General features: G+C 38.4%; 1 protein-coding gene across 2 annotated transcripts in view; it reads left to right on the top strand.

Annotated features, from left to right (window-relative positions):
• The window catches only part of ATAD2B (ATPase family AAA domain containing 2B), a 207,040-nt gene that overhangs the window by 79,376 nt on the left and 109,789 nt on the right, over positions 1-17,875 (top strand). For both annotated transcript variants that reach the window (XM_062209028.1, XM_062209027.1), the window contains exons 12-14: positions 1,002-1,176; positions 7,161-7,249; positions 16,067-16,226. In XM_062209028.1, coding sequence (XP_062065012.1) covers positions 1,002-1,176; positions 7,161-7,249; positions 16,067-16,226 — 424 coding nt within the window. The remainder of the gene's footprint in view (positions 1-1,001; positions 1,177-7,160; positions 7,250-16,066; positions 16,227-17,875) is intronic.

Here is a 17,875-nt window from a genome sequence, read left to right as displayed (position 1 = left end):
AGAGAGAGGTCTTCCATTGTGGTGGCCCAGTCCTCAAATGACCGCAGTGGCCAGAGCTGAGCTGATCTGAAGCCAGGAGCCAGGAGCTTCATCCGGTCCTCCCACATGGGTGCAGGGACCCAAGGACTTGGGCCATCTTCCACTGCTTTCCCAGACCACAACAGAGAGCTGGCTCAGAAAAGGAGCAGCCGGGACTGGAACCGGTAGCCACATGGGATGCTGGTGCTGCAGTCTGGGGCCTCAACCCACTGTGCCACAGCGCCAGCCCCTACTTGTCTCATTTAATAACATTTATTTTTTAATTTTTCACAGCTGGAAACTATGTTCTATTTTAAGTCTTCTTAAATCTATCAGTATATATTTTTTTGAGTATATATGTATGATATAGTCTAAAATGTGAAATTTCTGGATCATGGGGAAATACACTTAAAATTTTGGTATATGTTGAGGGATTTTAGAATTTCTGATAGACGCCCTCCTGAGATGGCATTTGGAGAGCGCTGGAAACCAAATAGAGCTCCATCAGCAGGGGTGAAATCTGACTAAAGATGTTGGAAAATTAAGTTGGACTTTTGTATTAATATATAAAGGATGAAATTTCCCAGTGTTGTCAGAGAAATTGTGGTTGTTTGCTATTTTGAGCTTTAAATGTCCTTATTTTTCTATTAAATATCAATTAATAAATATAATGAAGACATAGCAGAATTAAAAAAAATTTTTTTTTGGTATATGTTGCCAGGTTATTCCATACTTTCTTCTACCAAAGAATGGTGCTTTGATGGTTGAGCAAACTGAACTTTTTTTTTTTTCCTATACATTAGAGAAAACTTTATCAAGATCTAGTAATCATAATATACATTAATACAAAATTATATGTTACTAAGGGACATTCTTTTTAAGTATCACTAGTGATGATATATTACTATCACTTATACTGATGATATATCAGTAATGATGATAATATTATTTATTTATTTATTTTTGGTTCTTTGTTCCTGTAGGGGCTGTTTGTTTTATGGTCCTCCTGGTACAGGTAAAACCTTGGTCGCCAGAGCATTAGCTAATGAATGCAGTCAAGGAGACAAAAAAGTGGCTTTTTTTATGCGAAAAGGAGCAGATTGTTTGAGCAAGTGGGTTGGTGAATCTGAAAGACAACTTAGGCTTCTTTTTGATCAGGTAAGAGAAATCAGGTAATCTGAGAATATTTTTCTATAGAGTATTTAATGTATTTATCTTGCAATTGTAGACTGTTTATTAAGGAGATAATATGTTAAAGTTGGGTTCAGTAATCTGAAATTGTCTGCCTTTGAGGTACTGTTGTTTCTCAGTATCTGCAGGGATGGAGGGAAAAGGAATTGAATTTCAGTGTTCAAGTCCCTGATATAAATGATATATATTTGCATGTAATTCTTTGTATCCTCCTGTATACCTTAAATCATCTGAGTTACTTATAATACCTAATGCAGTGTAAATACTATGTAAGTAGTTGTTATTCTGTATTATTTAAGAAATAATGACCAGAAAAAGTGCTACATGTTCAGAACAGATGCAATTTATTTTTCTCAATATTTTCTGTCTGTGGTTGGTTGAATCCATGGATGTGCAACTCCTGGATGCTGAGGGTGGACTATATTTAAAAACAGTTTAGCTAGTTATTTAATATTTATAATGATTCACAGCACATTTATTGAAGTGACTACCAGGCATATAATGCCATGTTTGGTGCTTTTGAGAACACAGATATATAACATGTCTATTGTTAGATTGAAATCCAATTGGGAAAATAGAATAGACATTAAAAGTTAAACATCTGTGCAAAAAATCCCACAAAGCAGTGTGTTAGTTATTTTTCTGATTTATAAATGCAGTGCTGAAATAACTCAGAAATAAGTGAATTCTTCTTTTTTATAGATTCATTATTATTTTTTATTTATTTGCAAGGCAGAGTTACAGAGAGAGGAGGAGAGATAGAGAGAGAAAGACAGAGTTCTTCCATCTGTTGGTTCACTCCCCAAATGAACAAAACATCTAGGGCTGGGTCAGGCCAAAGCCAGGAGCCAGGAGCCTCCTATGGGTCCCCACCTGGTTGCAGGAGTCCAGGAAGCTGGGGCATTCTCCTCTGCTTTCCTAGTTGCATTAGCAGGGAGCTGGATCAGAACTGGAGCAGCTAGGTCTTGAACTGGCACCCATGTGGGATGCCGGTGTCGCAGGCAGAATGAAGTCAATATGTAAGCTATCTCTACTAATTATATATAACAGTAACTTTAAAAATTTTATTTCCCGTGCCTTCTAAAATCAGTCACTTTTGGGGCTAGCTCTGTGGTGTAGTGGGTAAAGCCGCCGTCTGCAGTGCCGGCATCCTGTATGGGTACTGGTTTGAGCCTCGGCTACTCCACTTCTGATCCACTGCAGTGGCCTGGGAAAGCAGTAGAAGATGGCCCACGTCCTTGGGCCCCTACACCTGTGTTGGAGACCCAGAAGAGGTTCCTGGCTCCTGGCTCTGGATCGGTGCAGCTCTGGCTGTTCCAGCCAATTAAGGAATGAACCAGCAGATGGAAGACCTCTCTCTCCTCTCTCTCTCTCTCTCTCTCTCTCTCTCTCTCTCTCTCTCTTCCTCTGGCTGCCTTTTTGTAACTCTGCCTTTCAAATAAATAAATAAATCTTTTAAAAAAATTAGTCACTTTTGATTGTTTGAGCTAGTGAAGAAGGCCTTTCATATTTGGCAATGTAACTAATATTTGACATGATATACAAGTTCTTCCAGGTATTTATTAAACAGTCATTATTGAGTTGATATACACATAGTCTTTGGTAATTGGGCACTTCAAATATTTTTAAATTATTAGTACATGAAATATGGTATATTTTATATATTGGATTTACAAAGAGGATTAGGTAAGATTCCTTTAGAGTATTTTAATGTCTAGTCAGAATGTAGTTGACTTCAAGATAATTTAATAATTATTGAAAAATATTACAAAACTACAATGATAGACGAGGGAAGAATTGGCTTGGGAATGCAGGCATATTGTCCAATGAGTTCATTTAACAATTTTTATAGGGCTGTACTTTTTAGCTAGTTTGTGTTGGGGGCAGGAATATTTCTTGGTTTTATTGTAGAATCTCCAAATTTGGTCCTCTTTCCTGACATGAAGCAAGAGAATCATTGACTTTGGGATGAAGGAAGAAATTAGGTGTTTATTTGCAAAGCACAGAGCAAGCAGTTGGGCAACTTTCACTTAATTCCTGGGCTCCTTTGGGTGTTAAAGACAAGGAATCTTATAGATTGAGGTTGGAGTTGAGAGGTGTGTGTTCAGCTCCTGTGAAGGTCTGTGTTGGCCTGCATTGCTTGTACCCCTTCTGTGACTGGTCAGTGCTAACATGTTTATTTGAGAGTTTTGATGATGGCAACTGGATTTCATTCATTTTGAGGGCTGTGTGTTCATGGTAGTTAACAACATTTTGCCCGAGTCCTGGTTTTGCTGGAACAACATTCAAGACAAGATCTAGATCTTCTATAGAAGATATAAATGATATCATGAATCTTGTGATCAGGGACCCTGTGGAGCTGGCCATTGCACTCTCTCAAATTAGTAAGTTAATTTAGTAAGAGTTTGATTTGCCAAGAAACTTGAAGCTGAGTGAGAGAGACTTAGAGACCAGGGTCTGATACTATTTAGTATCTACTTCAATGTTACTGTATAGGGGCTTGATGCCAGTTTCTTTCAAGACCATGGCGTAAATCACATTGCTGCTTTTAACTAAGTATAATTTATTTCTCGGGTGGCCATTTGGCCTGTTGGTTAAGCTGCTGGTTGGGATGCCCATGTCTGCCACGCAAGTGCCTGGTTTCATGCCCAGATCTGGCTGCTGATTCCAGCTTCCTGCTAATGCAGACCTTGGGAGGCAGTGGTGATGGCTGAAGTCGTTGGGTCCCTGACACCCATGTAAGAGACCTGGATTGAGTTTTTAGCTCCTGACTTCAGCCCCCAGCCTGTGGCCATTCTGGGGAATGGATCAGTGCATAGGGGCTTGCCCTCTTTCTCTCAAATAAATAAATAAATAAAAATTTTACTTCATAATTTTCTTTGGTGAATAAGAGTAGTTGAAATGTTGGTTTCCTTTTTCTTTTAGTCTTTAATTGCTTATACTTGTGATTATTTTAAATGGTGGATTCTACATTCTGAATTAAGGACATGATAAATGCACTCAGTGAAATGAGGCAGTAATAAGGGCTAAGAGTATGGCCTTTGATGTCAGGTGTTAGTTTATGTCTCGCTTTCCCATAAAGTATACAGCTCTTTTGTTTGATAGTGGTGGTAATACCTTTGACAGAGAGTAAGTATATAAAATGTATGTCACAATGGCTGGACATAAATTAATTCTACTTCTCTTTTGTAATCCTGTGAGGCTGTGATTGCACAAAGTGGCTATTTATGTATAACAAAAATAATTATCAAATCTTAACTCTTTTTCTCTTTTGTAATTCCTGTTCTTTTAATACCACTACTTTTTTTTCCCAAAAGTCAAATTTTATGTTTGAATTGTACTTCATTTCAAATTAGAAAACCCTGGAGGTTTAATGTATATTGTATTAATCTGAGAAAAATGGAAAATTCATATCCATTCCTTAGTAAACCTATCTTCCTGTGAACTAAGAATTTGTTGTTAATTTTGAAGCATAAATTATATTGAATAAATTTATGTGATAAAATGTTTCATTTGTAATTTCATATGTATTCACCTTGAATCAAATTACATTCCTGCTAGATCTACTATTTAAATGAGAAAAATGACACTGAGAAGGTACCAGAAGAAGACAGAATTTTGTTTACAGTTTCAGAGTATGGAGGGTCTAATTATGAAAGAAAAGATCCAATGCATAAAATAGCTTTTTAAAAGATTACATTTATTTGTTTGAAAGTCAGCATTATAGAGAGAGAGGGAAAGACAGAGAGACCTTCTGTCTGCTGGTTCACTCCCCATATGGCCAGTGCTGGGCCAGGAACCAGGAGCTTCCTCCAGGTCTCTCATATGGGTGGCAGGGGTACAGTCACTTGGGCCATCTTCCACTGTTTTTCCCAGGCCATTAGCAGGGAGCTGGTTTGTAAATAATGCAGCTAGAACATGAACTGGTGCCCATATGGGATGCTGGTGTTGGCAGGCAGTGGCCTTACTTGCTATGCCACAATTCTGGCCCCTAAGTAATTTTTAAACTTCTGCATGGCAACAAAATACCAGTCTTGGTCCATTTCCTGTTGCTGTCTTAGAATACTACAACTGGGTCATTTATAATGAGCAGAAACTTACTGACTCGTAGTTCTGGGGGCTGAGAAGGGGCCAGTATCTGGTAAGGGCCTTCATAAGGGCTGCATCATAATATGGTAGGAGACAGCAGAAAGGCAGAGAAAAAAGGGAGACTGAAGCAGAGGTAGGGAGGGGGTGTCCTCCTCAATCCATTTCCAAGATACATTAGTCCATTCATGAGGGTAAAACCCTCATGACCTAAAAGCCGCTTCAAGGTTCCAGCTCCCTGTAGCATCAGAGGCAATTATATTTCATCCTGAATTTTGGAGGTAGCAATAGTATAAGTTAGGCCAAAAGATAGGACCTCTTACAGAAAAGTATTTACATTTTTTTTCTTAAGGGGCTAATTTTTTTTTTTTTTAAGATTTATTTATTTACTTGAAAGAGTTACACAGAGAGAGGAGAAGCAGAGAGAGAGAGAGAGAGAGAGAAAGGTCTTCCATCCGATGGTTCACTCCCCAATTGGCCGCAATGGCCAGAGCTATGGTGATCCGAAGCCAGGAGCTTCTTCCAGGTCCCCCATGCGGGTGCAGGTGCCCAAGGATTGGGCCATCTTCTACTGCTTTCCCAGGCCATAACAGAGCTGGATCAGAAGTGGAGCAGCCGGGTCTTGAACTGGAGCCCAAATGAGATGCTGGCGTTTCAGGCCAGGGCGTTAACCCGCTGTGCCACAGCACCAGCCCTGGGCTAGTTTTTTTTTTTTTTGTTTTGTTTTTTTTAACATTTATTTTATTCATTTGAAAGAGTAGCAGAGTTAAGGAGAGACAGTGAGAAAGAGATATTCTATCTGCTGATTCACTCTCCAAATGATCACAATGTCCAGGGCTGGGCCAGGAGCCTGAAACTCCATCTAGTCTCCCAGTTGGGTGGCAGGGGCCATGTCCTTTCCCAGGCACATTAGCAGGAAGCTGGATTGGGAACAGAGCAGCCAGGACTCATACCTGGTGCTCACATAGGATACCAGTGTTGCTGGTGGAGGAGACTTAAACCGCTGCACCACAGTGCCAACTCCTAAAGGGGCTAATATTTAAAATAAATGAATAGCTTCCACGAACCAGTAAGGAAAAGACCAGTGATCTGGTGACGTAATGGACAAATGATATGAAGTTTCATAGAAAAAGCAGTCTGTATTGGTCTGAAAGAAAGTGTACTCACCTTCACTCAGAATAGAAATGAAAATTAAAGCTACATTAACATTCTAAAAATTGATGAAAATCAATAACTTTGATAATACATTGTTAGTACACTGATATATTTCTAGTTGGAGTGTTAGTAAATTCAGCAGAAGGCAATATGCAAATATCTGTTAGAGATGACACATACTTTCGAACTAATAGTACCCTTTTTTAGTATTTATTATACTGATATGTTTATATTCATATGAAATGATAAATTGCACAGTTTATTACAATATTGTTTATATGTAGAGGGGAAATTTTGAAAAACACCTAAATTTATACAAGAAGGGGACTGGTTTAATTATGATACATTTCTACAGTGGGACATTATACAGGTGTTAAAAAAAATGAGGCACATCTCACATGGACACTAAGAAATATTGTTATATTAAAAACTCTGATAAAAGGAATGTGTATTATGTGCTATCATTTAGGTTTAAAAATACATTTTTTAATTTGTATGTATAAATATATATGGAACAAAAAGCAACTGGAAAGAATAGTTGCCTACTGGGAGAAGAGTTTGTAGTTGGAGATAGAGGTGGAGACATTTCCTTTTTACTGTGTAGCCTATCTTACCTGCTCATGTACAATTTGCTTATATTACTTAAGAAATACAATGAATTTAGAAAATTAAAGTAGTACAGTAAATAACTTTTGTTTTCTTTTTACTAGGCGTATTTGATGAGACCATCTATAATATTTTTTGATGAAATAGATGGATTAGCTCCAGTTCGCTCTAGTAGACAGGATCAGATCCACAGGTAATTTTTCCTAATCTGATTTTGTTGAGTTCTTTTTCACTCATTGATTTAGTATTTAACCTTAGCCCTTGGCTAAGTACTAAGAGGCTTAAGAAAGAATTTTAAAATTTGGAGAACACTTCTTTCATTTAGCATAGTGGTCAGCAAACCACAGCCTGTGAGACAAATTAAGCTCTCAATTTTTGTAAATGAAATTTTATTGGAAAACTTCAACATTGAAAAAAAAACAATATCAAAACATGTTGATTCCTTCAGCAACCAATGTTGCTTTTGTGTTACAAGAGCATAGTTAAATAGTTGTGAAAGAGAGGACATATGACTTGCAAAGATTAAAACATTTACTATATGACCTTTTACAGAAAGGGTAGCCTAATCTGATTTAGCATAATATTTTGAAATTTGTGTAATGTGTACTAATACTTCATTCCTTTATATTATTCCTTGGTGTGTATGGATGTGTAGCTCTTCTTGTTCATAAGCCATCTGATGGGGATTTGTTTTGCTTTATTTTTGACTATTATGTTAATACTACTATGTTCATGTTTTCCTTTCTGTTGAGTAAATGCCTAAAAGAAGAATATCTGAATCCTATGGTAAATGTATGTTTACATTCAAAAGGTGACACTATTCTGTATTTCAGAGTGGTTGTACCTTTTTATATTCCAGTAATGTTTGAGAATTTAAGTTGCTTCTCATCTTTGTCAGCACTTGGTATTATTACTCTGTTAGCCATTCTAGTATGTATTTAATTTTCATTTTTCTGATGATTAATAATATTGAGCATCTTTGTATTTGTTTATTGCTCATTTATGTATTTTTTGTGAAATATCTATTAAATCTTTTGCTCTTAAAAAAAGCATTGGATTGTATTATCTTTCTTTGTTGCAAGAACTTCATATACTGTTGACACAAACACTTTGTTAGATTTGTATTTTTTTTTTTTTAAAGATTTATACTTGAGAGACAGAGTAACAGAAAGAGAGGGAGAAATGGAGAGGGAGATCTCCCATCTGCTGGTTCACTTCCCAAATGGCCACAGTGGCTGAGACTGGGCCAAGCCGAAGCCAGAAGACAGAAGCCAGGAGCTTCTTCCAGGTCACCCACATGGGTGCAGGGGGCCAAGCATTTGGGCTATCTTCCGCTGTTCTCCTAGGTGCATTAGCAGGGAGCTGGATTGGAAGTAGAGCAGCTGGGAATTGAAACAGTGCCCATAAGGGATGCCGACATTGAGGGTGGCTGCATAACCCACTATACTACAGTGCCTGGCCCTTAGATTTGTGTTTTGAAAATTTTGTTGTCTGGCTTTTGCTTATGTTTTGTTTTGAAAAGGAAAAGATTTAAATCTTAAACTGTGCCTTTTATGTTCTGCTTGAGAAAAATTGCCTAATGTGTCAACAGCTTTCTTCTATATCTTATTCTAAAATAGTAATAGTTTTAGCTTTAACAATTAAGTCAATGATTTATTTTAATGCTTGTATATTAACATGAGGTAAGAGTTTGAGCTAATTTTTATAAGGTACAAGGTAGCAAGTGAAATTTATTTTTTATACAACTATGAATTTTTTCCAGGACTATTAAAAAGTTACTTTGTCCTTATTAAATTTCTTGACATCTTTGTCAACTTATATGTATCATATAAGTGTGTGTCTATTCCTTTATTTGCAAGTTGATTCCTTTGACCAACAGGTATATTTTGACCCCATTGTTTTGATTACTATAGTTTTATATATTAGGTCTTATAAGTTTAAATCCTCCAGTGTTTTTCTCCTTCAAAATTATTTTATTGGTCCATTGCCTTTATATATTATATATTATATATATATATTCAAATATTTATTTATTTATTTGAAAGGAAGAGTTAGAGAGAGGTAGAGGCAAGAGAGAGAGGTCTTCCATCTGTTGATTCACTCCTGAAATGGCTATAACAGCCAGAGCTGGGCTGATCTGAAACAAAGAGCCTGGAGTCTGGAGCTTCTTCCAGGTCTCCCATGTGGTTGCAGGGGCCCAAGCACTTGGGCCATCTTCCACTGCTTTCCTAGGCCATAGCAGAGAGTTGGATTGGAAGAGGAGCAGCCAGGACACGAACCAGCACCCATATGGGATGCTGGTACTGCAGGGGGTGGCTTTACCTGCTACACCACAGCACTAGCCATATATATATATATATATATATATATATATATATATATATATATATATAAAACACATACATATATATTTTAAAGATTTATTTATTCAAAAGACAGAGTTACAGAGAGAGATATGGACAGAGACAGAGAGAGGTCTTCCATCTGCTGGTTCACTTCCCAAATGGCTGCAGTGGTCGGATCTGAGCTGATCTGAAGCCAGGAGGAGCCAGAAGCTTCTTCTAGTCCCCCACATGGGTATAGGGACCCAAGCACTTGGTCCATCTTCGGCTGCTTTCCCAGGCACATTAGCAGTGAGCTGGATTGGAAGTGGAGCATCCAGGACTTGAACTGGCACCCATATGGGATGCCAGCACTGTAGGCTGGGGCTTTAACCTGATGTACCACATCGCCAGCCCCTCTCCCCCCACATATATTTTTAAAAATTCCTTGTTAATTCTTTAGAAAAGTCTATTGGAATTTATTGGATTGCTTTGAATCTGTAGATCTATTAGAGAAGAATTGTCATCTCAACCTTTGTCTCCCAATCCATGAACATAGTACCCCCATCCATTTGTTTAAGTCTTCAATTTCTCTTTGCTGTGTCTTACAGGTTTTAGTTATAAGGACTGGAGACATCTTTTTTTCTTTTTTAAATATTTATTTTAGTTGAAAGGCAGAGTTACAGAGAGGCAGAGAGAGGGAGAGGGAGAGGGAGAGAGAGGTCTTTCATCTGCTGGTTCACTCCCAAAATGGCTGCAATGGCCGGAGCTGAACCAATCTGAAGTCAGGAGCCAGGAGCTTCTTCCAGGTCTCCTACGTGGGTACAGGGGCCCAAGAACTTGGGCCATCTTCCACTGCCTTCCCAGGCGATAGCAAAGCGCTGGATTAGAAGTGGAGCAGCAGGGGCTCAAACTGGCTCCCACATGGGATGTCAGCACTGCAGGTGGTGGCTTAACCCACTACGCCACAGCACTGGCCCCAAGGAGACATCTTTTGAAACACTTATTCCTAAGTATTTTATTGTTTTTTAATGTGAATGGAATTTTAAAAATATAATTGTTTAATTATTTTACAGTTGATATGTAAATATGATTTTATAGAGTTTGTATCCACAACCTTCCTAAATCCATTTTTTTTAGTTCTTTAAGCTATTTTATGAATCCCTTATGGTTTTATACATGTATGATCATATCTATAAAGAACTATAGTTTTGCTTCTTTCCTTCCAATTTATGTGTCTTATTTATTTATTTTTATTTATTTATTTATTTATTTGACAGGCAGAGTTAGACAGTGAAAGAGAGAGACAGAGAGGAGAAAGGTCTTCCTTCCGTTGGTTCACCCCACAAGTGGCTGTTACGGCCGGCGCACTGCGCCAATCCGAAGCCAGGAGCCAGGTACTTCCTCCTGGTCTCCCATGTGGGTGCAGGGCCCAAGGAATTGGGCCATCCTCCACTGCCTTCCAGGGCCACAGCAGAGAGCTGGACTGGAAGAGGAGCAACCTGGACAGAACCGGCGCCCCAACCGGGACTAGAACCTGGGGTGCCAGTGCCGCAGGCCTAGTGAGCTTCGGCGCCAGCCTTCTTATTTCTTTTTATTACTTAACACCTCCAGCTAGAATCTATGGTTAATTGAATGTGCTGATAATGGAAATCCTTGCCTTATGTCCTGTATTGGATAGAAAACTTTGATACTTTTGCCATTAAATGATTTTAACTCTCTGTTTTGTGAAGCTGACCTTCATCTGACTGGGGAATTTCTATTATATTCCCAATTTGTTGCAAGTGTTTATTTTGCTGTGATAGAGTATTGAACCTTATAACATGCTTTTCCTTCTGCCTCTTTTGAATTGATCATTTATATGACTTTTTGCCTTTATTTTATTTTGGAGTATTTTAATGTAATTTTAGATGTTCAACTAGTTTTGTATTCTTTAGATATACTTCACTTGTTCATGATATATTAACATTTTAAATTTTTTAATGCCAAGCAGTACATGCTTCCAAATTCTGTTTTTTAACTTATTTATTTATAAGTCAGAATTACAGAGAGAGATAGGGAGACAGAGAGAGAGAGAGACAGGAAATCCTCATCTGCTGGTTCACTCCCCAAATGGCTTTAATGGCTGGGGTTGGGTCAGGCTGAAGCCAGGAGCCTGGAGCTACCTCCAGGTCTCCCACGTGGATGCAGGGACCTAAGCTCTTAGGCCATCCTCCACTGCTCTTGTGGGCATACTATCAGAGAGCTGGATGTAAAGCCGAGCAGATGGAACTTGAACCAGTGCCCACATGGGATGCAGGCACTGCACACAGTGGTCTAACCCACTGTGCTACCGTTCTGGCCCCATATTATAATTTTTTAAAATGTTGGATTCAAGTTGCTAATATTTAAAAAAAATCATCTATGATTATGAGACATTGATGAGTCTATATCACTGATATGTAGCTTTAATTTTTATTATTTTTAAAGATATATTTATGTGAAGGGAAGGAGGAATAGGGGAGAGAGAGAAATCTTTTTTTTTGAGATTTATTTTATTTTTATTTGAAAGAGTTACAAAGAGATTTAGACAGAGAGAGAGGTCTTCCATCTGAGGGATCACTCCCCAAATTGCTGCAGTGGCTGGAGCTGAGCCAATCCGAAGCCAGGAGCCAGGAGTTTCTTCTGGATCTCCCATGTGCCATCCTCCGCTGCTTTCCCAGGTGTATTAGCAGGGAGCTGGATTGAAAGTGGAGCAGCCAGGACTTGAATTGGCACCCAGATGGGATGCTGGTGCTGTACGCCAGGACTTTAACCCACTGTGCCATAGTGCTGGCCCTAGAAATATCTTCTGTCTGCTGGTTCACTCCCCAAATGGCCACAATGCTCAGGACTGGTCTATGCCAAAGTCAGGAGCCCAGAGCTCCATTTGAGTAGCAGGGGTCCAAATTCTCATGACATCCTCTGCTGCTTTCCCAGGCACATTAGCAAGGAGATGGATCAGAAGCAGAGTAGCTGGGACTCTAGTTGGTGCTTTGACATGGAATTCTGACATTGTCAGCAGCAGCTTAACTTGTTGTACCACGACACTGGCCCCTATTGTTACTTTTTTATTATTTTAAAGATTTATTTGAAAGTCAGAGTTACATACACATACATACACACACACACACACAGAGAGGGAGGGAGGGAGAGGAGAGAGAGGTCTTCCATCCTATGATTCACTCCCCAATTGGCTGCAGTGGCTGGAGCTGTACCAATCCAAAGCCAGGAGCCAGGAGCTTCCTCTGGGTCTCCCACATGGGCGCAAGGGCCCTAGGACTTGGGCCATCCTCTACTACTTTCCCAGGCCATAGCAGAGAGCTTGATCAGAAGTGGAGCAGCTGGGTCTCGAACCTGTGCCCATATGGGATGCCAGTGCTTCAGGCCAGGGCATTAACCTGCTGCGCCACCCCCCCCCCCCTTGTTACTTTAAAAAAAGTATTTATTTATTTGAAAGGCAGAGCAAGAGTGAGAGAGAGGGAGAAAATATATCTGCTGGGAGAGTTGCGGGTGGGAGGGAAGCTATGGGGGGGGGGGGAGCCACTGTAATCCAAAAGCTGTATTTTGGAAATTTATATTTATTAAGTAAAAGTTAAAGAAAATATATCTGCAATAGCCAAGGCTAGCCCTGCTGAAGCCAGGAATATGGAACTCCACCCAGGTCTCCCATGTTGTTGGGAAGGACCCGAGTACTTGAGCCGTCAACTGCCGCCTGCCAGGCTGTGCATTAACAGGAAGCTGGATTGGAAGTTTGGGATAGCCAGGACTTGAACCAGGCTCTCTAATAAGGGATTTGGGCAACCCAACTGGTGGTTTACTCCCCTGGGCCACAATGCTCACCCTTGTGGTTACTTTTAAAGTGGCTGCATCTGAGTTTGGAACCAAGTGATTTTGATTTGAGGGGATATATAAATGAGATATATACCCTCCTCCTCTATTTTCTGAAAGTGTTTGGTGTTTGGTGTTTGCGTCCTGGCCCATTCCCAATTTCAGCTTCCTAATAGTACAGACTTTGGGAGGTAGCAGATGATGGCTCAAGTTGTTGGGTCTCTGCCACCCACATGGGAGACCTGGATTGAGTTCTTGGCTCCTGGCATCTGCCTGGCTGCTCCTGGCACTGGGGCACTGAACCAGCAGAAGGGAGCTCTTTCTCTCATCTCTCTCCCTCTCTCTCTGTCTTTATGCCTCTCAAATAAATAAAATAGTTTTAAAAGTATAAATCTGTTAGGAAACAAAACATAGGAAAGAATCTTTGCTTCTTGTATATGAGTTTCCTGGCAGCTTTTTTGGTAACACCCAAAAACTAAAAACAACCCAAGTGGCAATCAATGTGTGAATGAATAAACAAATTTTAGTAAATCCATCTATTATAATATTACTTAATATTAAAAAGGAATAAGCTATATGAAATCAATAATGTGAGTGACTCTTTGAAAAAAATTATGCTGAATGCATGAATCTGCAATAAGAGACTACTTGCTGTATGATTCTTTGTATATTAAAGTTTAGGTACTGCAAATAATCTTTAGTGACAACTCAGGTCAGTGGTTGAATGGGATGGGGTCAAGGGAGCAAAGAGGGCAGTAGGCTGGATTACAAAGGAGTTTGTGGAAGTACATGATGATGTGATATTTATTTTGGTTATGGTCATGGTTTCACAGGTACACACATACTTAAAAAATTTATCAAATTGTGTACTTCCAGTATATGTATGTCAATTTTACCTTTGTAAAACTTGATGTGAGAAATTTCGTTGGCACCTAGTCTTATTTGTGAATATGAGTATAAAAATCCTAAACAAGTTATTAGCATGTGATATCCAGGAATGTATAAAAAGGATAGTTATTTTGACCAAATTTATTGAATTAAAATATACAAGGTTTATTTACCATGAGAGAAGTCAATTAATGTTAATTCATCACATTATCATATTAGAGTAAAGTCATATAGTCATCTTGATGGATGTGGAAGAAATGTTTGATAAAATTCACCATTGAGTCATAGTAAAATTTTTTACCTCAAAGAACAAACACTATTAAGCTGTTTTCCCTAAAGATGTATAAAGAAAGCATCTATAACAGACATACTTAATGTTGAAATATGAAAATGTTTAATATGGAGAAGGCAACTGCTGCTGTAAACCATTCCATAGATCCTGATCAGTATAGTCTGGCATAACAAAGATGGCATTTTATTGTAGGGAAAAATTATACTGTTATTTCTAGATGATGCAGTTATGTATGTAGAAATTCCAAAGCAATCTATTGACAAATGGTAGCAAGATTAGACTAATCAATATAAAAACAAATCTTGTATTTCCCTGTGATTTTATAAAAATGAGATTATTATCTCACACACACAAAAAAAAGGATGTTACTATGAATAAATGTAAGAGGTTCCATGTTACATCTATGCAGAAAATATATACATTTGTTTGAGAAACACCAAGTTCATGATTTGGAAGGTTTAATATTTTCAAGTTGTCTTTTCTTCCTCATTAATCAGTAGATCACCTGCTGCCTCCCAGGGCATGCATTACTAGGAATCTGGAATCAGGAGTGTTGTTGGGATTTGAACCTAGGCACTCCAGTGTGGGATGTGGGCGTCTCAAACAGAGTTTTAACTACTGTGCCAAATGCCTACCCTGAGGCACACCATTTTACATTTCCACCAAGCTGTGTAAGAGTGTTCCATTTCTCTTTACCTTCATAAATGCTAATTATGTGTCATTATAGTCATCCTAGTGGGTTTAAAGTGGTATCTCATTTCGTTTTGTTTGCATATGCCTAATGTAATGGTATGTTCTTTGTTTATGTTCTTTGGAAGTATGTGGATTTAAATAGTTTACTTTTTGTAATCACTATTTGAGAGGCAGAGAGAGAGAGAGAGAGAGAGAGATAGATAGATAGATAGATACTGGGAGATCCCCTGTATGATGGTTTACTGCCTAAGTGCCCACAAAAGCTGGGACTGGGTCATGCTGAAGCCAGGAGTTGGGAACTCAGTCCAGGTCTCCCACGTGGGTGGCAGGGATCTAACCACCTGCACCATCATCTGCTGCTTCCCAGGGTTTTCATCATAAGAAGCTGGAATTGGATGTGGAGCCGGGACTCAGACCTAGGCATTCCGATATGGAATGTGGGTGTCCCAACGTGCATCTTCAGGGGTGGGCCAAATGCCTGCACATCTCTCTCTCTCTCTTTTTTTTTTTTATTTGATTATTTGTATTTATATTGTTAAGTTATAATAGTTTTATATATTCTAGATTCTAGACCCTTATCAACTATTTTGATTTGCAAATATTTTTTCCTTTATGTTGTCTTTTTACTTTCTTGAAAGTGTTCTTTGAAGCAGAAAATTTTTGATTTTGATGAGATCCATTTTATATTTTCTTTCTCTCTCTCTCTGTCTCTCCTTCTTCCTCCCTCCCCTTCTCTCTTTAGGTTGCTATCTATAAGATTCTGGTGTTTTGTTTTGTTTTTTTTTAAACATTTTCTAGAATACTTTCTGTAAATGATTTTTTGTATTATGATGTCTTCATGCTACTTTATGCTATTTTATAGCATTTAAGACTGATAAAAGTTATTGTGAACAGCCATGTTTACTATTTCTTTTTTCTTTCCTTTTTTTTTTTTAATTTTCAATTTTGCCTGAAAATTTTCTTTCAGCTCCATAGTCTCCACTCTCCTTGCCCTTATGGATGGATTAGATAATAGGGGTGAAATTGTTGTTATTGGTGCTACAAACAGACTTGATTCCATAGATCCTGCACTCAGGAGACCTGGTCGTTTTGACAGAGAATTCCTTTTCAATTTGCCTGATCAGAAGGTGAGAGTTTTTGTTTTCAGTACATTGTGTTTATATATAATTCAAGTATAAACTATACTATGACAGTGATATTTTTATGACTTTTCATTGTTCAGATTTTGTGCTTTATGGGATATCTTAGTTAATACTTTAAAAACTTTCTATAATCATTAAACAGCTTATTCTTTTTCTATTGACAATTATCAGAAATTTTATGATGTTTAGGAAGTAGGAGGGAAACTCTTGATTACATTACTGTGGTTACTTACTCTTTCCTTTATTTCTCCAGAGTGTGGTGATTATCTTGTATGGGAGGAAATATGTCTGTAGTTAGCTTAGGTAGATTTGTTTTTATAAAAATAATATTTTTATAGACTATTGGTGGGTTTATGAATGAGGACCTCCAATTTTCACAGAAATGACCGTGTCACATTTAGTTAAAAGCAGAAACTTTATTCCTTATGGTATAAAGTTTTTAAAAGAATACAATATATAAAATTCTTGTTTCCTAATTCTATTTGAAATTTTTAAAAAGATTTTAAAATATTTATTTAATTGAAACGCAGAGAGAGAGAGAGAAAGAGAGATGTTGAGATATTCTGTCCAGTGGTTTACTGCCCAAATATTTACAATAGCCAGGGCTGGTACTGCCCGAATGCTTACAATGCCGGTAGACAGGAACTCCATCTGGGTCTCCTAGGTGGGTGGCAGGACTCAAGTACTCAAATTATCATCTACTGCCCCCAGGGAGCATTAGCAGGAAGCTGGATTGGAAGCAGAGTAGTTGGGACTTCAACCAGGCTCTCCAATATGGAATACAATTACCCCAAGCAGTGGCTTAACTTGCTGTGTCAAAACACCTGTCCCTAAAATTTATATTGTTATTCTTACTCTGACTTGTTCAATGTTTGGCTCTTCATTGGGAATTGTAGTTTAATAGGGAGATATGTATGCAGAGGAGATACTATATGTGAATACATATATATTTATTTTAAATATTTATATATTTGAAAGTCTGAGTTACACAGAGAGAGAGAGAGAGAGGTCCTCCATCTGTTGGTTCACTTCCCAATTGGCTGCAATGGCCAGAGCTGTGCCGATCCAAAGCCAGGAGCCAGGAGCTTCTTCCGGGTCTCCCACACGGATACAGAGGCCCAAGGACTTGGGCCATCCTCTACTACTTTCCCAGGCCATAGCAGAGAGTTAGATCAGAAATGGAGCAGCCGGGACTGGAACTGGTGCCCATATGGGATACTGGCACGACAGGTGGTGGTTTTACCTGCTACACCACAGCGCTGGCCCCTGTGAATATACATTGTTTTATGGCTTTGATCTTTGGTCTCTGTGTAAAATGCCTTATTTGCACACAAAAAGGTAAAAAACTCTGTGATTCAGATTGTACAGAAAACAATACAGAAAAGAAGGTTCCCGTGTATAGAACATTTAATACTTAAATTTGACATTAATCCCCATAGTCACCAGTAATTGACTCAGATTTGGATTGACAATCCAATTTACAGCCTCTTAATTTGCACTGTGTTTACCTTGCTTTGTTAGGACAGGAAATGTAGCATATACAGCATCATTTTCATTGCATAAGTGTATCTTCCAAGAATTTACCAGTGTGTGGAAAAATTTAATTGTAAGAGACAGGACTAAAGAGAGTAAAG

This window comes from Lepus europaeus, chromosome 13, assembly GCF_033115175.1.
Source record: "Lepus europaeus isolate LE1 chromosome 13, mLepTim1.pri, whole genome shotgun sequence".
NCBI lineage: Eukaryota > Metazoa > Chordata > Mammalia > Lagomorpha > Leporidae > Lepus > Lepus europaeus.
Note: the sequence above shows the minus strand (reverse complement) of the source record. Positions and strands in the feature narration are given on the sequence as shown.